This window comes from Girardinichthys multiradiatus, chromosome 21, assembly GCF_021462225.1.
Source record: "Girardinichthys multiradiatus isolate DD_20200921_A chromosome 21, DD_fGirMul_XY1, whole genome shotgun sequence".
Lineage (NCBI taxonomy): Eukaryota > Metazoa > Chordata > Actinopteri > Cyprinodontiformes > Goodeidae > Girardinichthys > Girardinichthys multiradiatus.
The window spans coordinates 1,350,820-1,376,901 of NC_061813.1; the positions used below are offsets into that span (position 1 = coordinate 1,350,820).

The 26,082-nt window shown below is 41.1% G+C and overlaps 1 protein-coding gene across 6 annotated transcripts in view; it reads left to right on the plus strand.

Moving 5' to 3' along the window:
- Positions 1–582: 582 nt before the first annotated feature.
- The window catches only part of LOC124857760 (phospholipid phosphatase-related protein type 5-like), a 107,775-nt gene continuing 82,275 nt past the window's right edge, over positions 583–26,082 (plus strand). For 3 of the 6 annotated variants that reach the window (XM_047349188.1, XM_047349183.1, XM_047349187.1), the window contains exons 1-2: positions 659–1,192; positions 25,820–25,952. In XM_047349188.1, the coding sequence (XP_047205144.1) occupies positions 989–1,192; positions 25,820–25,952 (337 nt within the window). In that variant the 5' untranslated portion in view covers positions 659–988. The other 3 variants (XM_047349186.1, XM_047349184.1, XM_047349185.1) reach the window with 3 other exon arrangements.

Below are 26,082 nucleotides of genomic sequence, written 5' to 3' on the forward strand. Positions count from 1 at the left end.
TGGCAAAGTATTAACCAATAACAACACCGACGACCTGGTATTCATGAAGGCTGATGTGCAACCAAGCCAAAGCAAGTCTCACCACTCTGCATGACACCAAGTGGTATTATTGAAACAGCCAGGTGCTCCTGTGTCGCGGGTCAGGCGAAGACCTGCAGTCATGCTACGGCGGTTGCCTATGTTTACATGTACATAAGTATTGGCCATAAAGGGCCGACTGGATTAAAAAAATGGGTCATGTAAACACGCCAATAGGGATATTATGATCAACTGGAATGGAGTTGTATTCCATATTGAGTAGGGGTGATTTATGCAGATCAATAATCCGATTAACGTCCATGTAATCACTGTTTTCGATTATATCATTCGGATTGGGGCAAACTGAAGTAAATGAGCCCGTCTGTGAAGGAGGGGCAGCAGCGCAGGTAAACCTTTCTTTTGAACCAGTTATTATGACAGCCTCTTACTGCACAAACAATCCAGAACTTTCTCTAAGCCATAACAATGAGTTCGGTTGTGGAGAAAGGTTGTTGTATTGGCGGCTACAGTGAAAGGAAGTCTTCTAGACGGGTACCGGAAGTGCCGACCGGAAGTCTCGCCAAAAAACCGTCAATTGACTGTGTCCGTATTTACGTTAAAAACAAGGTGAATACACACCTCTCACTCACACAAAACATACACTCTGCGTCTCTCCTTCCTCTCACAACCTCCCCATCTCTCTCTGTTTCTCTCTCTCTCTCTCACACTTTTCCTCTCTCTCTGTCCCCTCCCTCTCTCACCCCTCACACATTCTCTTGTGCAGATACGGCTCCAGCACCAGGAGCTGTGAGCGGGGGAAGCGGGAATAACGCAGCTCCTAGCGGGCAACAGAGCCGTTATGAGCGGGTCAGTGCTTCTCAGCTCTGCCGCCGGCTAATACTGGGAGGGGCGGGGGAGAACAACACAAGGGTGGCTTCTAATTAAATGCCTTTCGCTGTCCATCTGCATCATGCTATACTTCCAGCTGGTGATCATGGCCGGGACCATCATGCTGGCCTACTACTTCGAGTACACGGACACCTTCTCCGTGCATGTGCAGGGCTTCTTCTGCTACGACACGTCGTACACCAAGCCGTACCTGGGGCCGGAGGACAGCAGCGCCGTCCCGCCCATCCTGATGTACGCCGTGGTGGCCGGACTGCCCACGCTGCTGGTGAGTGCCCACCCATTAATCTAACCACTGCACCCCGCTGCTGGGAAGTCTGCACGCCTGCGTTCCTTTATTCCACCAAATGGTGCCACAACAATGTCACCATGTCTGAACATTTTCCTCAGAGTGCAACTATTGGTTGAAAATGTCAGCCCACTACTCATCTGCTCTTGATGTGTGCTCAGTGAAAGAAAGCGAATATCAGCAGTTTTCTGGCGTTGTGGAACCTACCCCAAACACACAAAACAATGGTCCTTTTTCACGTCGAGTAAACAATTACAAAACAGAATTATTTAGACTCATGAGTATGAGAAGAAAATTATCAAGAGTTTCTCGAAGAAATTCCTCTGAAAGAACAATAAACTAATTGTTAAATGATGCCAAGACCATATGCAATTTAAAATGAATGAAATAATTTATTATTTACCCCAAATTCCAAAATGTGTTTATTTTAAGCCATTAAACATAAATCATTCAACAAACATTTTTTTACAGAAAGTTCAATCTTTTTAAAGGTCACAATAAATGGCAGCTACTTGACTTGTTCAGTCCAGAGACGAGGCTTGTTACTGTCAAATCTTTTTCCGTTAAAACCAAGAGAGATGGTTCTGATTTGAAATAAAAAGGCACTCTGCTAATATTATTCGTTTAATAAAACAGCATTATTCAATTCTAAAATAGAAGATCCAAATAAATTTACTTTTGATGCAAACTGGACCTTGTTTGGGCTGAAACAGCACGTGCTGCTCATTTATCAAAGCAGTAGATGTTTAGTATGTAGGCACTTCAAACATTACCTAAGAGACTGTGATTCACTGAAAAAGTTGTACTCCAGGTAAACCAAATATGTTTGTTTCTGATCCAAACATTTCAAGAAATTTTACAGCATAGTTTCATCCAAACATCCATAGTTCATGACTGTTTCTCTTTAGTGCACTGAAACCTTGTCTTCTGTGGTTACCTTCTACATTCATAACTGGATGATATCAGTGAGTTGTAGGCAGCCTAAGAAAGCTGACCCCTGTTTCGTAACAGTTGAATTTCTTTTCTTGTGAACTTTTCATTTTCAAGGCAGATTGCTGTGAGTTATCTGTTCTGAAGATTTGATGCCAACCTTGGTCTGTGCAACCATCCCATTTGTCTGTACTTGTGCCAAATCCTAAAGACTGTTTGAATGACATTTGTAAGCAGTTGTGGAATTATTTCTAGCTGACATCTTTTTTGGTAAAGCCATATTTCCTGTCCATCAGCCAGATGAAACAGTTTGTCCTCAAGGACTTTTCCTTTCAACAAGAAGGTCCTGGGTTTCTGTATGGAGTTTGAATGTTCTTTCCATGCATCTCCCTGGGTACTTCCTCCCACTGTCTAAAACATGTACATTAGGTTAATTAGTCACTCTTGGGTGTGTGTGTTGGTGTTCATGACTGTGTGTATCCAGACACTTTCAGATCATCGTTTTGTTCTTCTGCTTAATGTAGTTATTACACCACATGAACGAATGAAAGGTCCTGACATGGAATGGGGAGCTAAAGTCAACGCACCAATACTACCCCCCTGATCCACCTCAGGTGGACGGTCAAACAGGACAGCGGTATGTAATGCACTGGATGCATTTGGATAGCTTACCTGCATGAGGATTGTAACAGAGCTCAGCACTGTGTGGTTCCCTTATAACAATTGTGTCCAAACTTTTCAAACTAACGGGTGCACCAAAGTTTGCTTTTGAGTAAATGTCACCGGATGTTCGAGGACCTATTTACTATGAAATTTAATTAAAAGCGGAAAACATGGTTGATAAAGGATGAATATTTCGTGTTGTACCTTCCTTTTTTAGAAGTATTTAAGTTTTGTGTATCATTTTGGAAAGGGATCACATCATTGAAAAATTCTCTGTAAGATTTTTTTAACTGCGTCAACCATCAACCTCGAGCTGGGAACCAAATTTGTACCATTATTGTATTTTGGGTTGGGGGCCCTATGAGAAATCCCACAAGGCAGATGACAGCTGTGAATTGTAACCACAGTATGATGGGGTTCCTAGTGATGTGTTTATTGAGGAACGAGGATTTGAAAGTAGCTCCTGTCCCGGCCCTTGGGTAGACTGAAGACCTGTTCAGGGTCTACCTGCCTCTCACTCATTGACCGCTGAAGACCCCCCTGGAAAAATGAACTTTATTTTCCTATCTTCTAGGTGCTAATAAAAGAAGGAATATTCAATCATTTGTTTTTGTTTTGTGACTTATTAACCATTGTCAGATCAAATATAAGAAGTGAGTCACGCTGCAGAATAACGAGTTCCCTTTGTTGTGTAAGAACCTGGATAATGTTTGCAGCATCTCATTATAAAGCATCAGATAGACTGAAGTGAGTTTGCAGCTCTGAACAAACAAGATCAAGAGCTTGGATAAGAACTAATCCATCTGAAGGATTACGAGCTGTTGTTTCTTATCAAATAGTGAGCCTTACTGAATTCATTCATTCATAGAAAATGCTACAGGATTAACAACCACATTAGAAACCATCTGACAAGCTTCCGTGTTACAACAGTGTTACTGTTTGTGCTCCTGTCTCAGTGTGAATCCTCTTTATGTCCTGCTATGAATAACAGCCAGTTTTACCTTGGTGTTTCTGCTGCCGTATGGAGCTGGATAATCAGAGCTCTGCTGTCTAACAACAGCTGCTGCTGCAAAGCCTGATGACAGCAGAGTTTAGTAATGTAAAGACAGAAGAAACAGACAGAGAACCATCTCTGTGCAAAAGAGACTAAAGATAGTTGTAGTTTAAACATTTCTCTGTGTAACATCTAAAATTATCCTCTGAGGACAGCACAAGTCATTTACAGAGTATTTCAATTTTTATCATATTTTAGCCAAACTAGTTTTAAATTTAACTTACTTGGCTAACAGTTTTCAAATGTTTATAACCATTGTATATGTTCATTGGCCGCATCAGAAGAAATGCCGAATATCTTTTAAATCTTACGAGTCTAATAAGTCAACATGTATCAAACTGCCATCTTAGAAAAACTATTTCTTGGACATTCTTTCTGGGATTTTTTCTCAAATCCTACCTTAAATATAACCACGTTCTACCAGTGTATCTTTGTTGTATTACATCCAAAAAGGGCATTTTAGATTTAAATATCCCGAAGTAGGTCAGAAAACACACTTTAGCAGTCTTTTGCTACCCTGAAGAAGTCCCAAATATGAACCTGTTTTGGACATAGGCAGGACAAAATGGTAAAACACAAATTAAGCTAATTGACCCCAGTCAATTACATCAATTTATTACCTTTGCAGCGATCCCTCCTAGTGAGCATGTGCTGACAGTGGAAAACAACTCCCTTCTAACAGGACCAAACCTGCAGAACCTGGCTCAAGATGAGCAGCCATCTGCAAAAAACAGCTGGGGGGTTTGAAAGATAGAGCCTGGCACTCGCAAAAACACACAGAAGCAGTGGTCCTGGAGCACTTTCTATGTTAAAGAAAAGTACATAGAAAATAGTACATGGAAATGTTTATATCAGAGCTTGTTTTGCACACAGAACACTGTTGCATTATTTATTTATCATGTCAGAAACCACAACAGTGGTAATGTAGCCATCAAAAATAGTTTTTCAGACAAAATGGTAAACCATGTCAAATAAGAAACAAATTCCAAATGTTTAGGAGAAGACTAACTGTGCTCAGAATTAGAGCTCCACAACTCTGTTACAAAAAACTTTTACCCATAAATACCCACAGATTTCTCCTCAATCTGCTTTAAATAATCAAAACAAATGATATCAGGCAATTATAAAATACAAAAGGTTTTTTATTTCAACAATATTTTATTGAACATTTATTAGTTACAAAAAAATAACACAAAACAGGCCAGCACATGTCATACCAACATACAGTAAACTTAACGCTGGTTACAATCGAAAATAAAGTGCGAACCTCCTTTGCAGAGTAGATCTCTTAAGTCCTGGGGCACGTAGTTCAGGAGGGGCTGCCAAGTCATATAAAAGGTGTCCAAATTGCCCTGAATCCATTGTAACAACACACAGCATCTTGCCAGATGCAAGAGTTTGCCCACTAACAACATCTGTTCAGGTATCAGGGACACTCCCTGCACAGACAGACCAAAAAGAAACAAAAGGGGGTCCATAACTGTCCACATCAAGTTTAGGCTCATGTCAGAAGGAGTGCATTCATCCTGATATTAAACGTGCATGACATGCGCAATAATAATAATATAGAAAGTTGGAGACAGCCTGACCCCCCCTGTCGATTGGCAGCTGCAAAGTCCTCATCTTAAGCCTAGATTTCTTCCCGTGCCATTTAAATTTGGACAAGCATTTTTCTGTTTCAGAGAATATTTTATTAATTTTAACAGGTAACATTTGCATAAGATAAAGTATCCTGGGAAAGATATTTATTTTTATCAAACTCATCCTACCCATCCACGAAAGTGGGAGGTCAAGCCATCTATCAAGATCACTCCTGACTGATGTTAAACTGTTTTAAAAATGTATTTGTGCAGCTCAGAAGTATTTGCTTATATTCTAATACCCAAGTATGTAAAACCTGCAGTTGACCACCTAAAAGGAAAGTCAGCAGGGGGACCCCATCCCTCCTCTGAATCCCCAGCGGTAGGGCCTCAGACTTTTCAAAATTAATTTTATACCCTGAGATTTTACCAAATTGATATTACCAAGTTACCAATATTGGGATAGCTGTCTCTGGTTTAGTGATAAATAATAAGACATCATCAGTGTGAAGTGAAATTTTATATTCAACCCTTCCCAGTGTGATTCCAGAGGTCCCAGGGTTGGATCTTATACCTCTGCTAGCGGTTCCACCACTAGTGCAAACAATAGGGGAGAAAGGGAACATCCCTGAGGGGTCCATCTACCTCTAATTGAACAATTCAGAAGCAGAACCATTTACGTGCACTCTTGCAACAGGAACACTGTACAGAAGATTAACCCATCTAACAAATTCTGGTCCCAGACCAAACCTGCTCAAAATATTAAATAGGTACCCCACTCCACCCGGTTGAACGCCTTCTCTGCATCCAATGAGATTTCAAGAGCTCTATTGTTTGAGTTCTGTGAATATTGTGAGATATTTAAAAGTCGTCGCATGTTGGAGTGAGAGCACCTATTCTTTACAAAACTCGTCTGGTCGGGCCTAACCAGAACCGGCAACAACGTTTCCAACCTCCCAGCCAAGATCTTTTGATAAAATCTTATAACCTACCCCGAGCAAGCTGATTGGCCGGAACGACGTGCAAAGATCAGGAGGCTTATTCTTTTTTAGAATGGATATATGGGCCACATTTAAAGTTGTTGGCAGTGTGCCCAGTTCGAAAGATTTTTTTATACAGGTTTATTTCAATATTAAAATAATCTGTACTTTGCATAGAAAATCGCTGTTTTCGCTTTTTGAGTATGTAGTTGATCCAATGCAGACCTGGCCGCATCTAATTTTTTAAGCATGGAGGCAGAATGGATTCTTAAAATCTCGTTCCAAGCTAATAATTTCTTGTTCAAGTTTTAATTGCATGGTAAGGGTGTTTTTCTTTTTTGCTGCCGAAAAATAAATAATAGAGCCTCTGAGAAAAGCCTTGCCTACTTCCCACAGGGTAGAGGCACTAACATCTGGGGCTGGAACGCCAATGTGCTGATAACAGATCATAATAAGGAGGTGATAATTCCATAGAGACTGAAGACTTGTCAGAGAGGACACATTAATTAATTGAACAGGACTGAGTCCTGTCAAGAATTGACCTAGAAACAACTAAAAAACAATTCTAGATAAAGTCTGATGAGGGCGTGAAAAAAGTGAAATCTTATACACGTGGATTACACATTCTCCAAGCATCGAACGACCCGAGATCATTGCACAACTCGTACTCGTACTCCCGTACTTTTGGAGTTATGGGAAGAGTAATAAATTTGTCCCAACCAGTCCCTTTTAAATATTAAATTCTCAAGATCAGTAAGGTGGGCTTCCTGCAGTAATGCAACCTGAACCTTATCTTTCTTAAGCATGGAGAGTACTGTACGCCTCTTAATGACATGGTTAATACCCTTGACATTTGCGGTAATATTTTTATGTTACTCATTAAGCAAGCTCACAGTGATCTGATACATAATACCGCCACAGAGTAAGTATAAGGACCCAAAACAAAAAGTGAAGTAACCACCACTGACCTTTGGAAGAGACTAATTGTGCTGGCACGTACATTGCCACCATATTCGGATGGCCAAGAACTACATACATCAGAATAAAAATAACTTGCAAGTTGCACACAAAAAAAGGACATGGGTATTTTCCAAACATAAAGAGCCACTGAAAGGTAGAATAGAAAACCAGGTGTAGCCAAAAGGCTGTCTCCGCTCCACAGGAAAAAATAAAATATTGATCCCACTCCAGCCCTCCCAAAATTAAAATTAAACCCGACCACTGTCCATCTTAAAAGAAAAAAATGTTTAAGAAAGGTTGGACTGTGTCAGCTGGCCCATGAAAGCCAAAACTATATATTGTCCACTCCACATTGTTCTGTTTTGTTTTTTCTACTCCTTCAAACCACAGTAGATTTAACACACTTACATTATCCAAATGGGCCGCACTGTTCCGTAGGCCGCTCTCCTGCCATTGCCTTCTCAGTCCCTTCTCAGTCCAGGGAATCGATGAAACCTTATGCTTCCTCTGGCGTAGAGAACCTGTATATTGTGCCATTGTGGGACAGGGTGAGCGTAGCAGGATATCGCATGCTAAAGCGAATGCCTTTTTCAATCAGAGCCAGGTACGACTTATTAAAACTGCGTCTTTTCTCCAAGACTGCCGAAGATAAATCTTGGTTTATATAGATCCGTTGGCCGTCATGCGTCAACTCCAGTGTCGCCTTCACTGCTCTCATAATACGCTGCTTATCGCTGGATTTGGGAAGTTTAACGGACTAAAACTGGGAGCTGGTTCCACAGTAGAGAAACCTGATAACTGAAGGATCTGCCTCCCATTCTACTTCTAGAGATTCTAGGAACCACCAGTAAACCTGCAGTCTGAGAACAAAGTGCTCTGTTAGGAACATATGGACCAATCAGATCTCTGATGTATGATGGAGCTAGATCATTAAGGGCTTTATATGTGAGGAGGAGAATTTTAAATTCTATTCTGGATTTAACAGGGAGCCAATGAAGGGAAGCTAAAATTGGAGAAATATGATCTCTTTTTAATTTTCATCAGAACTTTTGCTGCAGCATTTTGGATCAGCTGAAGGCTTTTAACTGCATTTTGTAGACAGCCGTGAAGTAATTCAATTCAATTCAGTTTATTTATATAGCGCCAATTCACAACATATGTCGTCTCAAGGCACTTCACAAAAATCAGGTACATACTTTCCAATTAATCCTAATTGTTAGGATTATTAATCTGAGAATATTATTTAATATTTAATATTAATATTTTATCAAATAATATTTTGGTTTGTTAAGGGTTGTCCTGTGAATACCAGCCCAGTAAGGCGATGGTATTAGGACAAAATAGAAAGGTGTGAGACGAGCTCTGACATTATTGAACAGCATAAACTCCGCACATATATGGAATAAATTCACACAATTTCTTAAAATACAAGAATTTATTAACAAAAATAAGTCAACTCAAAGTCAAAACATAATTCAATCAGCAAACTCTTTACTATGCTAAAACAATCAAACTAACTACCAAGCAGAATTAAAGAATAAGGAAGACTAATGGGTAATGTACAATATAAACAAGTTGATTAAAGATGATTGAAAATCATGACCAAAAGAGTGATGCAACATTAGCATGCAATGTTTATGTTTGAGAACCAAGGATTATCTTGAAGAATCTGGAAGTGACGTGAAGTTAGTCTTGGAACCAACTTAGACAATAATCAGCAACATTTAGACAACCATTCACAATGCAAGATCAGATAAAATATTATTTTAATAAAATAATGTTTTAAAGAATGATCTGCTGAATAAAACCAACCTTCTGGATGAGCATTTCTCAACGGTGTCTAATTAACTGCCTTTATTTATTAAAATAATATTTAAAGAAATATTATTAAGGGAGTATTTTGGAAAAGACCCAAATCTTTCTGGAGAAATGGGGCTAAATGGTGTTTACTTAGTTATCAAATCTAGTAAAATAATGTTTAAGGAACTATTATTCACTAGCTTGAAAACTAACAACCTTTCTGTTAAATACTCTTTAATAGCAAGCACGTGTTCTTACTGGTTAGTTTTTGAGCTAACAAAGAAGCGGATAGCTTAGCACCAGAAACAAACACATACCTTTAAAATACCAGGGTTAATAAAAGGGTTAAAATGCATAAGCGCGGACGACACGTTATGATCAACCTTCTGTTTAAAATCACCCTTTAAATAAAGTTTGTCTTAACTTTAAAAACACACAAACAAAGAACACAAAGCTGAGCACGTGTGCTGCAGATAGTCTGCTAGCACCAAGATAGCTGAGTTCAACACAAACAAAACCAAACTTCATAAAATGAAAAACGTTTAGATCATTTCAATCTAAATCTTTCTATTATTGTTCTCCCCAAACCTAACCTCTGACCATGCTGAGGAAAAGCTGTCTGGGGCGGCGAAGTTTGAAGAAACGTCCAGAGTCTTTAAACGGTTAGCTACAGCTAACCTCATTAGCTGTGGGGAGTGGCGGCCATTCTGTCGGCTGGCCAAAACTGCACGTTACCGTAACCACGGTGATGCGGCTCCTAGTTGTCCTTCTCTCAGGCAGGGAAAACCGCTCCGCTCGGCTTGTAGAGACCGCGTCTCTGTAGGGAACCTCTCTGAGACAGTTCGCTTCTGCAGCACTCAGAGAGAAAGTAAGCAATGCTTACACCTTAATTTCCCCGTTCATGAATGAAAATACCAGATACACATACAGTATTTCATTCGTACTTAACTTTGCATATGATTGCTTGATCTTATGACATCCTTGGATCCAGTTTGAAGAGTTTATGTCTTTTTGCCAGTAAAGAGATATTAGCGCGCTTGTTTCCCCTCCTATCACGATGATCACCGGTGTGGAAGAGATCGGACCATTGGAAGGGGGTCCTTTTATGCAGCCAGTGGCATCATGGGAAGTCCGCAGCTACAGTTTGCTTGGTTATGCCAGAAGTAGGTTAATGCAATTTATTTTGAAAGTTCCAGAAAAGTTTGTACCGGAGTTTAATGTTGAAATCCATGGCTGTGGGTCCCGACATAATCATTGAACAGTGCAGTCAGATTCAGTTATTTATTCAAATTGGATAAAAAAAAATTCTATCTAAGGAAACCCAGCAGATTGCATCCAGTCAGAGATTTGTAGCATTCACTCCTCCTGGATGAGCATGTAGAGACAGTGGACAGTCACTGCCGTTGACTTTGCAGCAATCCCTCATACTGAGCATGCATGTAGCGACAGTGGAGAGGAAAAACTCCCTTTTAACAGGAAGAAACCTCCAGCAGAACCAGAACCAGGCTCAGTGTGAGCGGCCATCTGACACGACCGACTGGAGGTTTGAGAGAACAGAGCAGAGACACAAAAAGAACACAGAAGCACTGATCCAGGAGTACTTTCTATGGGAAGGAAAAGTAAATGTTACTGGATGTAGCTCCTTTAGTCGTTTCACCTAGAAAGAAAGAACAGATAAACTCTGAGCCTGTTTTCAAGGTTAGAGTCTGAAAGAGAGCACATAGAGTTAGTCACAGTAAAAGCTCAGTCAATCGCCATGTCTAGGAGAGAGAAAGGGTTAAACACTGAAAGACAGGGCCATGTGGATCATCGGTAGAAGGTGAGCATTAAGTTGTTGCCAGCAGAAGCTTGGACAATGCCCCTCTCTAGAAAGGTGTCACAGGTAGACACAGAGCCAGGCCAGGTGTGGCTTCTAGGAAGAGAAAAGAGAGAACAAAGTTAAAAGCTGAAATAACAGCAAATAATGCAAAATTTGAGAGTAGTGTGAGAATGTAGCGAAGAGGGTGAAATTGGTCATCATGTCCTCCAGCAGCCTAAGCCTATAGCAGCATAACTACAGAGATAGATCAAGATAACCTAAGCCACTCTAACTATCGTAACAAATGCATGTTACTTCAAGCTAGTTTTTCAGCATCACTCCAGGATAGGATACTTCTAATTTTGGCAATATTCTGGAGGTGAACAAAATTATATCCTAGAAACCTGTTTAATATGGGATATAAATGACATGGCTTGATCAAACATAACACCACGTTTTTTTACTTTATTACCTGAGGTGGCAAGGCTTCGGGGGTGGATGAGATCCGCCCTGAGTACCTCAAGTCTCTGGATGTTGTAGGGCTGTCATGGTTGACACGCCTCTTCAACATTGCATGGCGGTCAGGGACAGTGCCTCTGGACTGGCAGACTGGGGTGGTGGTCCCCCTTCATAAGAAGTGGGACCGGAGGGTGTGTTCCAACTACAGGGGATCACACTCCTCAGCCTCCCTGGTAAGGCCTACGCCAGGGTATTGGAGAGGAGAGTCCAACCGATAGTCGAACCTCTGCTTCAGGAGGAGCAGTGTGGTTTTTGTCCCGGCCATGGAACACTGGACCAGTTCTATACCCTCTACAGGGTGCTCAAGGGTTCATGGGAGTTTGCCCAACCGGTTCACATGTGTTTTGTGGACCTGGAGAAGGCATTCGACTGTGTCCCTCATGATGCCCTGTGGGGGGTGCTCCAGGAGTATGGAATCGGGGGCCCTTTATTAGGGGCCATCCGGTCCCTGTACGAGCGGAGCAGGAGTTTGGTCCGCATTGCCGGCACTAAGTCAGACCTGCCCTTTGTCACCGGTCCTGTTCATAACTTTTATGGACAGGATTTCTAGACGCAACCAAGGGCCAGAGGGGGTCTGGTTTGGGGACCAGTGGATTTCGTCTCTTCTTTTTGCGGATGACGTGGTCCTGCTGGCCCCTCTAGCCAAGACCTACAGCATGCGCTGTGGCAGTTCGCAGCCGAGTGTGAAGCGGCTGGGATGAGGATCAGCTCCTCCAAGTCCGAGGCCATGGTTCTCGACCGGAAAAGGGTGGCTTGTCTTCTTCAGGTTGGAGGGGAGTTCCTGCCTCAAGTGGAGGAGTTTAAGTATCTCGGGGTCTTGTTCACGAGTGAGGGAAGAATGGAGCGGGAGATTGACAGACGGATCGGTGCGGCTGCCACAGTAATGGGGGCGCTGTGCCGGTCCGTTGTGGTGAAGAGAGAGCTGAGCCGAAAAGCAAAGCTCTCAATTTACCGGTCGGTCTATGTTCCTACCCTCACCTATGGCCATGACCGAAAGAACGAGATCCCGGATACAAGCGGCTGAAATGAGCTTCCTCTGTAGGGTGGCCGGGCACTCCCTTAGAGATAGGGTGAGGAGCTCGGCCATCCGGGAGGGGCTCGGAGTAGAGCCGCTGCTCCTCCACATCGAGAGGAGCCAGTTGAGGTGGCTCGGGCATCTATACCAGATGCCTCCTGGACGCCTTCCTCGGGAGGTGTTCCAGGCACGTCCCACCGGGAGGAGGCCAAGGGGAAGGCCCAGGACATGCTGGAGGGACTATGTCTCTCGGCTGGCCTGGGAACGCCTCGGGTTCCCCCTGGAGGAACTGGAGGAGGTGTATGGAGAGAGGGACGTCTGGGCGTCTCTGCTGAGTCTGCTGCCCCCGCGACCCGGTCCCGGATAAGCGGAAGACGACGAGTACGAGTAGCTGAGGTCAATTTAATGCTGTCCACATTAATTGATTGACAAAGCAGTTTACTTTTTCAAAGACTCCAGTCCAGAGACAACAAAGTCTGTTGTAGTGGAATTTTCTTATCAAGAGAAAATCCAGACTTTGTCTTTATAAGTTTTATTCAAAGGCATTAAGCGTTTGAAGACCCTGTCACTGAGGTTAGTCAGTGAAGCAGAGCCCCGATCAACATTTACACACAGTATTTATACCAAACATGACAGTGTTACTTCAAACAGTCTGTGTTTTATGACCTAGACCCTCCTCGGGTTCAGAGGTGACAAAGTTATCTAAGAACAGACCTATCTGCTCTTCCTGAGACATCCCCTGATGATCCAGTTGGAAGATGACTTGTGTCCTGGAAGCCAGATGAAGCTGGAGGAGCTAGAGCTTTCCTGCAGCTTTCCTGGGTGACTAGTAGGATCTGATATGGGCCATTCCAGTGCCTGGACATCCAGTGTTTTCTCCTAAATTCTCTGACCAGAATCCAGTCGCCAGGAATAAAGGACTGGAGGGTGGAAGTGGCTGTTTCTGGTAATGCAGCCTTCACCGTCTGTGAAACTTGAGAAAACACAGTGGACAGGTTTTGACAGTAAAACAACATCCTATCTTCACACAAAGATGTGGAAGAAAATTATCTTGGCAATATCCCCATGTCCAAATTAGGAGACCTGCCACACAGCACTTCAAAAGGACAGAGATTTGCCTGTGTCCTTTGTCTCAATCTCATATAAGTGAGAACAATAGGTAGAGCCTTCACAACACTTGGCTAATTTTCAATTCAAAGTCCCATTCTCAAACCTAAGTGCTTAACTACATGAACTGCATCAAAACATCCAACAAAATCAAAAGCCTGACATTATAAAATAGTAAATAGTAACTCATGTCACAGGTGCCAGACTGTGCAATTTGTTGCTTTAGCAGTCACATCTGAAACATTTGTTGTTGCTGATCATCTTTGGTCAGGAGAATGCTAAGCTAGCGGTCCAGCCACCAATTTAAGCTCACAATTGAAGAAAAAAAAAATACAAAAATCACAGTTCAAGTGGGTGACCAAGAGGTCGTCCCAAAGAGTAATGAAGATCAAGATGCCAGCAAAGGAGGTATGGAGACTGGTAGAGGCAGAGATGAAGTCTCGGGGAACGGCAGCAATCAAAGTCTGGATGCAGACCAGGGAACTGGGATAATCTTGTCTAGAGGTCAACCAGGGGACTGGAAGAACCCATGGAGAACTGTGTCTGGGGGTCGACCATGGGGTGTGAAGGACCTTTGGAGAACTTTTTTAGGAGGCCAGTCGGGTAACATGGATGACCCTCTGCCGCAAGACTGGACAAATGGCGCGCAGGATGCTGGAACACAGCATAGTGGTCCATCGGAGACTGGACCCCAAGGTAGAACTCGGGACACTGGAGCCCCGGGTGCAGCTCGGGAGACTGGAAGCCAAGATGGAGCTCTGGAGATTGGAATCCATGAAAGAGCTCTGGGGAGCGGTCCACTAGACACAGGAATCCTCGGTGGAACCCTGGAGAACAGCGGCAGAACCATTGAAACCCGTGGTGGAACCCTGGAGAATGCGAGGGAACCACTGGAACCCATAGAGGAACCATGGAGCGATGTGGCAGAACCGGTGGAACCCTTAGAGGAACCTTGGAGAGTTGAACTGGAACCACTGGAACTCTGAAGAGCAGTGTGGAAGCTGGAAGATCTCTTCATGACATTCTGGCAAGACAGAGAGAAGTCCACCTGGACACCCTTGGGGACTCAGAACACCCTGTTATGAAGGGCTCGCTTGGGACCTGGAAACCGTAGATGTTGTCAGAAACAGCAGTGGAGAAGGCCGGATCTTTATATCATATAAGTTCTTTGCCTCCTCCACCTGCTGCTGGATGCATTAGTGAACCTTAGCAAAGCTTCCTGAATGACTGTCTGCTTGTTCCAGTTGGTTGGTTCCTTCTGTCATGTTTGTTAGACCTTTGGAGCACCAAAGTGCAAACAGGAGCCGTATCATAAGTTGCTCTAAGGATTTAAGTGAGAATTTAATAATAACAAAGAAAAACAGGTACAGAGAAAACAGAACCTGGAATACAAGCGGAATAACAGGAGGACATGGAGGTATGAAGGAGAAACCAGCGAAAAGAGATAAGAATGAGGACCAGCTGCGACCAATGAAGGCTGAGAGCTGAGTGAGAGGGAGAATAATAGACACAATCTGAATAAAGGTACACAGAAACACTGGAAGGATCTAACAGAATACAAAAATGAACTAAGAAATAAGTAAATAAGGAATAAACTACAATGGCAACAACTAGAGAGGCAAAGAGATATACAAAACCCAAAACTCAACCACCTAACATATGAGGGTTATGACACAATGTCTTGTTTTTCTGTTTGAATTGCCATGTTATTGGTTAGTTCTTGTGAAATAAAAAAATATGTTTGATTAGCCAATTCTTTGTTCCTAGGTTAGCCAGAAGGAAGTAATTACTGTATTTAGTGACATTAAATAAACCGTTGGACTGTAATTTAAAAATACATACATATAGACCCAAGAAATTATGTTTTGACACAACATGAATTACAACATGAGTTTATATTGTTTGCTTAGAACAATAATCTAAAACTAAAGAGAGCTAAGGGGAGAACAGGTTCTGTGAAGTGTGGTTGTTGCTGAATAATGGCTGCTGTTATTTTTATATCCCTGCAGTTGCAGCACAGCCCCCAGTGATGACAAGACACTGTTCTTCCTGCAAATAGAAAAACAAATTCAGTATTACAGAACAGTGATAAAACAGGGTGAAGGCTGGAGATCCTTTCAGTGTAAGAAGACTAGAGGTGCTCATGTTATCAACTTCTGCACTATTTTTTAATGATAAAGGTCATTGAGTAAAACATACATGATGTCGAAGTTAAAAAAAAGCTACATGGAAAAAAGGCAAACCTCTATTAATATTTGTGAAATTGTTAGCTTCCCCTTTTGTCTGCAGGTCACAGTAACTCAGACAATGTTCTGTGGAGGATTGTTCCTGAGATGTTGTGTGGGAATAAATCCGTTCTTGATTAACTTAAATGAGGTTTGACACCCAAGTGTTTCAGATCTCATCATATGGAGTATCTCCTGAAATGCACGTCATGAAGTATGGCCAGATGTTCTAGGCCAGGGGTCCCCACTTGAAATAACCGGAGGTCCACTTCCTCCCTCATCAAAACATTTTGGGGTCCAAACATTTGAAATCAAGAGAAAAAACTATTTTCTTTCATCTTTCATCATTTAACATTTATTTAACACGAGTTTTTTTTTTAAAATGCTGATCAATTATTCATATGCCCATAAAATCATCTGCTAAACAGAAAAGTGCTATACAATTTAAGTATTAATATTAAATACTTTGAATGGGTAACTCTAGCTGGGTCAGTACATCTTGGTAGAACAGTTCTGCTCTCCTTGTTGTGCTGGTGGCAGGCATAGCAATTTGCTTAACCTTTTCTTTCAGTAGTTGTCCTTCTTTTCCATCTTAGTGTTTCTGCCACAGCTTCCATGCACTCTTTGATCATTTCCCAGTCAATGAAAGGTTTTTTGTGTTTTCCCAGAATCCACTATACTCACAGCGAACTCTTATGCTCACTGTTGTGCTGTAATAGACCATATGCTTCTGTCCATTCGTCTTTAAATGTGTGATTTTCAAGTCCACTTTTACGTATTTTTGATGAAGCCATCTTCTTTTTACTCACTCATCTTTGCACCACCAAGTCATTGTCAGCAAGCGTGAGCTCCCAAGCTAGTAACTGAGCAAGGACCCTGTTGTGGAATTTTCTTATCAAAGTGGGAGAGAAGTTGACTCACAACAAGAGAAAATCCGGACTTTGTCTTTATAAGTTTTATTCAAAGGCATTCAGCGTTTGAATGACTCTGTCACTGAGGTTAGTCAGTGAAGCAGAGCCCCGATCAACATTTACACACAGTATTTATACCAGAACATGACAGTGTTATCTCAACTTCAAAGAGTCTGTGTTTTATGACCTAGACCCTCCTCGGGTTCAGAGGTGACAAAGTTATCTAGGAACCCATCTGTCCTTCCCAACACATCATCCTAACAAATGGGTATTAACCATTAAACTTCTGATAATGGCTTTTACAGCTTCCTCCCCTAACACAGATGCTCAGAGGAGTGAGGTAACCCAAAGGTCATACACTTTGGAATGCTTACTGCAAGAATTTCCATTACAACCCGCTGCTTCTTCTTTGTCGTTTTTTGGCGGTTGGCGCACAACGATGTGGTGCATTACTGCCACCAGCTGATGTGGAGTGTGGAGCAGAATGTTGCTGCCCTTCATAGCTGTCCGCCTGTTCAAAAGTCAGATGCAGCTGCCGGCAGGAATAAAATGTTTATATCTACATAGTAAATGAGAAAATGCTTTGCGGTTAGGGTAGCAGTAGCAGCCCTGACTGAAGCAGCTCATTGCCTGACTTTCATCACATGGAGCTCGGGGCCACACGCTCTGCAGGGCTATGCCATATTAACATGAGATGCAGGGCAAGTGAAGTTAGACCCTGTTGGACAACATGCAGTAATATATAAATGTTTAAAATCACACTGGGTCCGGATCTGGACCCTGATCCGCTAATCCGTGACCTCTGTCCTAGGCAGTCAGGAGGATAGGAGGAAAAGCTGGACAATTCATATACACATTAGGAAACAAGCATTTCTGCAAGCCTTCCCGATTAATCTTTTGCAACTCCTAAAGAGACTGGGGATGTAACATTGTAACATAACAGCTATATTATACTGAGACTGAATTCTGTCTGGGATCATAAATCATGGGGTCATTGCATCCAAACATCCAAGTCCTTACTGTCCATGATCTTAATGTTCTGGCTAATCTGTTTTATACATTGTTAAAGAATTCTTAGAGCTTGCAGTGCCCTGCCAACCAAAAAAGGATTTAAATAATGCAATGAAACTGTTTGAACTGCTCTTGGTAATGATAATGTCTTATGCATCATGTTTTAGCAGTTAGATATGGTACTTAATTTTATTTATGCATCAATAGTTAGTCTCGTTATTAAAATACATTATTGTTCCTATTAGTCTCAAAATTCAATCCAAAGTGTAATTGTTTACTTAATCATTGGACACTACTTGCATACTTAGGCATTTATTTTCAGTCATGATATTGACACTTCCTTTTAGTGACTGTATTGGATATAGTTTCCAAAGAAACAATTATTCTATTACTAATCACAGTAATATATTTTAATTCTTAAATAGGTTGCACTATAACCTTTAGAGGTCAACTTAATTTGACATTTTCTAAACTTTCAAATGCACATGTCCAACTGTTCAGAGTTTCATTACTTGTTGCACAACTTGCTGTTCTCTAACAAGGAGCTTAACGGCAAAACTCACAACAGGTGTTTGATCCATGAATCGACCAATACATTTCCTGGTTCAATCAGAATTGGCATTTAAACAGTCCTCCTCATCATGCTGTTCGCATTTTCACAGCAGGAGACAAAGACGATACCTAACAATTGATCACTAGTACCACTCCATTGTGAGGCTTCAAACAGAATGTTCTCATACGGAAGTGGCCACAGTGTCCTCAGCAGGTGTCCACAGAAATGCAGACACTGGACGTTTCACAGAAAGGCATAGAAATGGACATCTTTTGGACACATCCCACGCTGATGATTGCTTCATTGTGAACAGAGTCCTGAAAAACCACATTGTAAGGATTATGATTATTGATTAATTAATATTTACCAAAAATCATAATAAAAATCATAATTCAGGAAAATAACTTCTTAACCCAAAATCATTGCTTACGAATAGAACTCAGAGATGTCCTCTGGTGATGTGATTATGGGCTCAAAGCCCTTAATAATTATAATTAGTTATTTATCATTAATAATTGATAATTATTAACCAAAACCACTAAATGTCACTGTTTAATCAACTGTGTCACCAATTGGTGGGGGAACTTTCTCCCTATTTTGACAGATAAATCACTCTTGCATGAAATAAACAGAAATGCTTCTCTTAAATATATATGTGAAGATTTATTGAAGCCATATAGCCCTGATATTCCACCATTCTGGTCCAAAAACCTTCACCTAACTAACCCGCAGCATTCTACCCAAAGGGGATAAAAATGACTAATTAACAATAATAAAAGAAAATATATGCGCATTGAGTTCAACTTCTAACTCATGGCTAATTTAGGATCGGCCAAACAAAAACATGAACACGCATCTTGCTGATCGCATCCGCGCCGCGATTCAGCTGCACAGGAGATCAAAACATCTCAGCATAAAACACTTCAATCAGTATTGTATGCAACAAGTTGATACCTTGGATTAACTACTGGTGATTCTAAATCACCTTCACTATGCCTCATCCTGCCCAGACCTCTAAATGCACCTATCTGGTTTAATATAAAAAAGGAACGAAATCACTTTGACGTTGATTTCTACTTTCCACCGGTTGAGGATGGGTCAGGTCTGAAGAAAAATGAGTGGGGGGATCACGCGTCCATGATCAACTAAAAAAAAACCTGGTAAACTTCTCATCCATCCAGGAGGTGAAAATATGAAGAACTGTTTAGTCGACTGAATCACAAGGGGAAACTCATCTCCTTGGAAATAAAACCTCTGTGGGTTTTTCACCTGTGCCGGATGTCAGCGGGGTCTTCGATCGGTATATGAGTCTTCTGACCTTCTTGTATCACACAGAATTCCAGCTTTTAAGGTCTTCTAGGAATGGGCATGAAGAGGAAAAGTTCACCTGCGAGCTTTTGTTTCTCCAGATATGCACCTCCATTGCGTCGTCCCGTGAGACACGCTGGAAATGGCAACAAAAGTTTATTTTCTGCGGGTTTTATAATCCTGGGTGACGTCAGAGCTACGATGTGTGTTGAGCTGTGCATGTTCAACTGTGTGACCAAAATGGATGACTCTGACATGGCGTTGAGTCCTTGGAGGTCCAAATGAACCTGCACCTTTTCTCCTGAGATGGTGTGATAATCCTTAAAACAATTGCTTTTAAAATTCTAAAAGAAGTAAAATTGGAATTAAAATTAGAATAAAACAAAATACGTTAATCTATATAAAAGTAAAAAGCAAACCTAACTTTCTTTCTAAAATATTTATAATGCTTTCTACTGGGACAGGAATAAGGCAATTTAGGATTTTTTACCTGGCAACCAAAAGACCCCCACAGGATTGCATGCGTGGAGAGGGGCGCTTGTAAGATAAGCCTAGAGGGATGCAAGCAGACACGCCACAAGGTACCTGGTTCTTACTCAGTCGTGGGTAAGTCTCAAGGAGAGATATCTTCCTATTTATTCGAAGTTTTAGCACCAAGTGAAGGCGTAAGGGTTTTACTTTGTGTGGATAAATCGGGCAGGAAGCGCGGTCCAGTAAAATGGGACAGGCGCAGGGTTCTAGGTAATTGCCAACCACCCAGGGAGAAACATTTGATTTTATGCTGAGAAAATATGGGCGTCAGAGCTGCGATGTCTGTTGAACTGTGCATGTCAACTGTCTAGTCGGTCTGGATGATGCCAACAACATGATGAATGCAACTCACCTTCAGGCACATTTAAATGAGCTGAGGGACATCCAAGTGACACCTCTGACCATTCGAAACTGTTAATATCAGTGTGGTGTGTGTGCTGGACAATTTGCAAGGGTACCTGACCACACCACCACAGGAATCATTGTCTTACGTAGGCCATAGAGCATTTACGCTGGATGACAGACCAGTGGGCCTCAGTTCTGTTGTTTGATGAAAGTCAATTCACGAGTAGAAACGATAGTTGGAGACGTCAAGGAGAGCACTATGCATCAGCCACTGTTGTCACCAAACGAGCCTATGGTGGTGGGGTGTTACACTATGGGCAGGTGTGTCTAATTCACCTCAATTCAGTTTTATTTATATAGTGCCAATTCACAGTACAGTCAATTTACAAAGTCACTTCAATCGAATCATACAGATTTCAAGCCAAGTACATACATTCCAATTTATCCTAACTATCAAACAGTGCAGTCAGGTTGAGTTTTTATTTAAATTGGTTAAAGCATTTATCTATCTAAGGAAACCCAGCAGATCTCATCAAGTCAATGACTTGTAGCATTTACTCCTCCTGGCATTGACTTTGCAGCAATCCCTAATGTAGCGACAGTGGAGAGGAAAAACTCCCTTTTAACAGGAAGAAACATCCAGCAGAACCAGGCGCAGTGTGAGGAGCCTGAAGTCTATTGCTACACTGACTAAAACGTAGACCACACAGATTTTTTAAATTTCATTTTGTCTACAGTCTCATGCTTGAAATTTATATATGCTTTGTATATATTTAAGCCTATGTCACCTGTAATTTGCCAGAACCACACTGAAAGGTTCTGTAATTCCTATTTAATTGCTGTTGTGAAGACATAATTTAAAATAATAATAATAATAATAATTTCATAATTTAAAGTCTTTGTCTTACTGGTTATGTCCATCAACATAAAGTAAAAAGAACAAAGCACATCACATCTTAATGGACTAAAACAAAAATCTTCTTGCTCCTTGGATAAATAACATCTGCATTATTGTAAATATTTGATCTCCAACTACCCTCCCACATATAGTCTTATTTTTGAGTTTTTGTATATGCCTTTTTGTAGAATAGTGTGTTGTGATTATGAATATATTATTTAATATTAAGTCAAGTTTACTTATATGGCACTTTTCAGCAACAAGGCACTCAAGGTGCTGTACATGAGGAAAAACATTACAATGATACAGAAAATCAAACACAGAAAAACAAATCAAATGACACTAATAATCCTTGGGAGTAGTAATAATTAATAATCCTTCCGGCTTTACTGGTAGAAATTGGTTCCAAGCCACTCTTAATAACACAGCATCTTATGCTAAAAGAAGATGATAATATTGATAGTCTCATCATTCCAGTGAATTCTAACTAGGGAGATATTTTGTCGGTAGCCAGTTAGTAGACGTTGCCAAGGCCACATTGGGGCGCCAGATTTAGAAAAACAATAAATGTTGTGGTTCAGGCAGTTGTGAATTTCCAACCACCTTAAGAGTTTTACTGGTATGTCTCAATTGCGAATCCAAATAGCCAAATTTCTGGTACTTTCCGCAGATCTCTAGCGTACAACTTCTCCAAGATTATATCCTTTAACCTTTGAGTCCAACCGCTGCCAGGCTGCGAATCTGTTCAAAAATCGTGTCCAGCTTGCGATTCTGCTCTCTCAACATTTCAGTCTGAGTGTTGATCGCTCTACAGACTCCATCCAACAGCGCAGGCAGCTTTGGAATGCTTTGAACAGTCGCCCATGTTTTGTGGACCACTCGATAAGCCAGGTAACCGCCAGCTCCAAAAAGCAGAAATCCTGTTATCAAAAATCCAAATGTGTACACATCTTCTGCGTCCTCGATCGACATCGTAGACAGGCACACACAATCTTCCGCTGCTGCCAAGAATCCATTGTGTATCCAGAGAAGAACGTCCTGTCTGGACAAGAGGGTCTCCTTTACCGTCTTCCCGTCAAAAACATTTGATCAATTACGTTGAGAGACCAGCTGACCAAATCCCTAATTTACAAGTGTGGAGGATATGCAAAGCGAGCCTCTGAGAAAAACACAGACAAAAAGCAGAAGCAGGGATCAGCAGGGAGGGAGGGAGAGAAAACACGTGTGTCTTCCACTGAGAGATAGAGATACTTTAATATTTTTTTAAATAATATTTTGGTCTGTTAAGGGTTGTCCTGTGAATACCAGCCCAGTAAGGCGATGGTGTTAGGACAAAATAGAAAAGGGTGAGACAAGCTCTGACATTATTGAACAGCATAAACTCTGCACACACACATGGAATGAATTCACACAATTTCTTAAAATACAATAATTTATTAACAAAAATAAATCAACTCAAAGTCAAACATATTTCAATCAAAAAACTCTTTACTATGCTAAAACAATCCAACTAAACTACCAAGCAGAATTAAAGAATAATGCAGACTAATGAGCTATGTACTATGTAAACAAGTTGATTAAAGATGATTGAAAATCATGACCAAAAGAGTGATGCAATATTACCATGCAATGTTTATGTTTGAGAACCAAGGATTATCTTGAAGAATTTGGAAATGAAGTTAAGTTAGTCTTGGAACTAACTTAGGCAATAATCAGCATACCTTTAGACAACCATTCACAATGCAAGAGCAGATAAAATATTATTTTAATAAAATAATGTTTTAAAGAATGATTTGCTGAATAAAACCAACCTGTTTACTTAGCTGCCTTTATTTATTATAATAATATTTATGGAAATATTATTTTGAATAAGAACGAAACCTTTTGGATAAATGGGTCTTAATGGTCTTTAATTAGTTATCACATTTAGTAAAATAATATTAACTATTACTTCCTAGATTTGAAACTAACAACCTTTCTGGGTAAACAATCTTCAGCTGACTTATAAAGTGGGCGAGCACGTGTTCTCAGTCATTACCACTAATAAAAGGGTTGAAATGCATAAGCGTGGACGGCGCGTTATGGCCGATCTTTTGTGTTTAAAAACCACCCTTTAAATAAAGTTTGTCTTAACTTTAAAAACACAACACAAAACACATCCTTAGCTGAGTGCTAGTCTGCTACCACTTACTGTAGCTGAGTTTCTCAACACAGATAAAAACGTCATTAAACGAACATTATTTAGAATATTTAACTCTAAACTGATCTTCTCTGCCCAAACACTCTTACGTGGACCGTGCTGAAGTTGTCCTGGGTGTTGAGAGAAACATCTACGTGTGGGTAAACTAACGGTTAGCTTGCAGCTAACCTCCGTAGCTGTGCGGAAGGGCTTTTAGCACGACAAAGGCACGTTCGGCTCCTTGAGTGGCTGCAATGTGGCGGGGTAGTTCTCGCTACCTAAACGTACATGCGTGAAGGCGTGCGCTGCAGTCCCGGCCTTCTTTTCCAGGCCGTGGGGGAAGTCGGCTTCGTTTAGGGCTGCTTCTGAAGGCCTCAGAAGAAAGGACAAATCAAGCTTGCCTCATTACAACCTTTATTACTTAACTTTGTTGCATGTGATTGTAGTCACTCTGGATCCAAGTTGAAGAGTTATGTCTGCTTGCCAGCAAGAGACATTAGCGAGCTGTCTCTCCTTCCAGCTCTGCTGAGGACCTGTTTGGAAGAGGTCTGTTTGTTGGAACGCTTGGTTTTTATTCAAACAGTGATGTCATGGGAAGTCCACTGTTGCTCCCTTCTTGTTCCTGTTCTTGGCTGTGCTGGAATTAGGTTAATGTGATTTATTTTGAAAGTTCCAGAAAAGATCAAACTGGCCTTTAAATGTTGTAATCCATGGCTGGGGTCCCAACAACACTGATAAAACTATACATGAATCCAATCAGGAGAATTAGTTCAGTTCACAGCCAACTCCTTGGCAGGAATCCCACTCCCTGGAATTTATTCTATTTTGATGGTTTTGGCCAATAATGACATAATGTGTTGGTTTATTAACCAAAATCTTTTGTCGTGAAAAAAAAAAATTTGGTTGTGAGCTTAAATCAATGGTCTCTGCTTCTTTAGTATGACAGGCACACGAACCGCTGATTCAGCTCCATCTTGACCAGAAACAACCTACGACAAACATAAAGCAGTGTCTGAAAACATTCAGCAATCAGACTACATTCTTTTCCTAGAAAAGAATGTAGTCTGATTGTTCAGGCTTCAGGTTTGGTAGTAATCTTCTGTCAGTTAACCAGGGGTAGAGAATCCAGGTCCAGAAAGTAAAAAGCCTGTACAGAGATTAGTCCCAACAATTTAAATTTCTATCTCCACAATATAGACAGGGACTAATCAACTGGTTAAGTGAACAGGATGAAGGAAAACTAGGCAGGCTTTTTACTTTCTGGACCTGGATTCTCCACCCCTGCAGTTAACACATGAATACCAGAGAGCCCATTTTAGAGCTCCTTTTAAAATCCTCACTTTAGCTTTCAGTGCCTTGCATGTTTAGGTTCCTTCCTATATTCGTGAATTGTCAAACCACATCCTCCATGAGCCCCTCAAACCAAAATCTACTCATAGTTCCAGCGACCAGATATTAACCTCGAACAGATCAATCTTTCCTGACTGTTGCACCTTGACTGTAGAACAGGCTTCGTTTGTTTTTGTGTTGTCTTTAGAGTCTGGACTCATTAAAAACACAGCTGAAAATGTTAAAACATGCTTTTGGTTAAGATTGTTTTAAATAGTATTATCTTAGTTTTTATGTATCTGTTTTTATTTTCTCTTCTTTTTTATTATGTTTTGTTTTTCCTTTTCACTTTGTGAAGCACTTTGTGATTTTTATGTGTGCAAGTTGCTATATATAAAAAATAGTAACTTATTTACTTACCACAGTAACTTATTTACTTACCACAGCTCATGTTTTATGACTTGCTTTAGACTGCAGCAGCCTTGTGTTAATATGTTTTACTGCATCTTCTGTTTTATCTGCTGTGTGTGCCATTTATGGTTAAACAGTTCTAATGTCCTATAACATTCTTCCAGAAAGTCCTGGTTTTATTTTCCAGTCTGTTGTGCTGTCAGTGTTCCTGCAGAGCAAAACTCCCATGTAGGAATTCAATTAAAGATGCAAACATTTACAGATCAGTGATTCTCGCCTTGAGGCCATCAGACTCATTTAAAAAAAAGCTAAATCTCATCATATGAAGTCACATAAGCAACCAGGACTTCCTCCCCCTCATATGCTCCAGGGTATTCCACAGCTGTGGCTGTGCAGCTGAAGGCCTCTTAGTTCTGTATGGTGTGACAGTGTGAGAAAATACTCTGCTTTGCATGAAGACTGAATACTGTGATATACCTCTGGCCTTTTTTCCCATTAGATCACAATCACAGAGACTGTGCTGTTCCTGGTCCAGTACACATCCAAAGATTTTGACCGCTCAGAAAAGACAGTGGCTACTGGTGACTGCTGTTACCTCAACCCGTTGGTGCGCAGAACCTTCCGGTTCCTTGGTAAGTCTTAGGCTGATTTGTTCATAGTAAATTCGCTGAACATACAGTATTTAGTACTTTTGGAGTGATACTGACCACTGAAACATTGCCCAACTCAATGTGTTCATTTTCACAGTTTTCACTGGAGAGT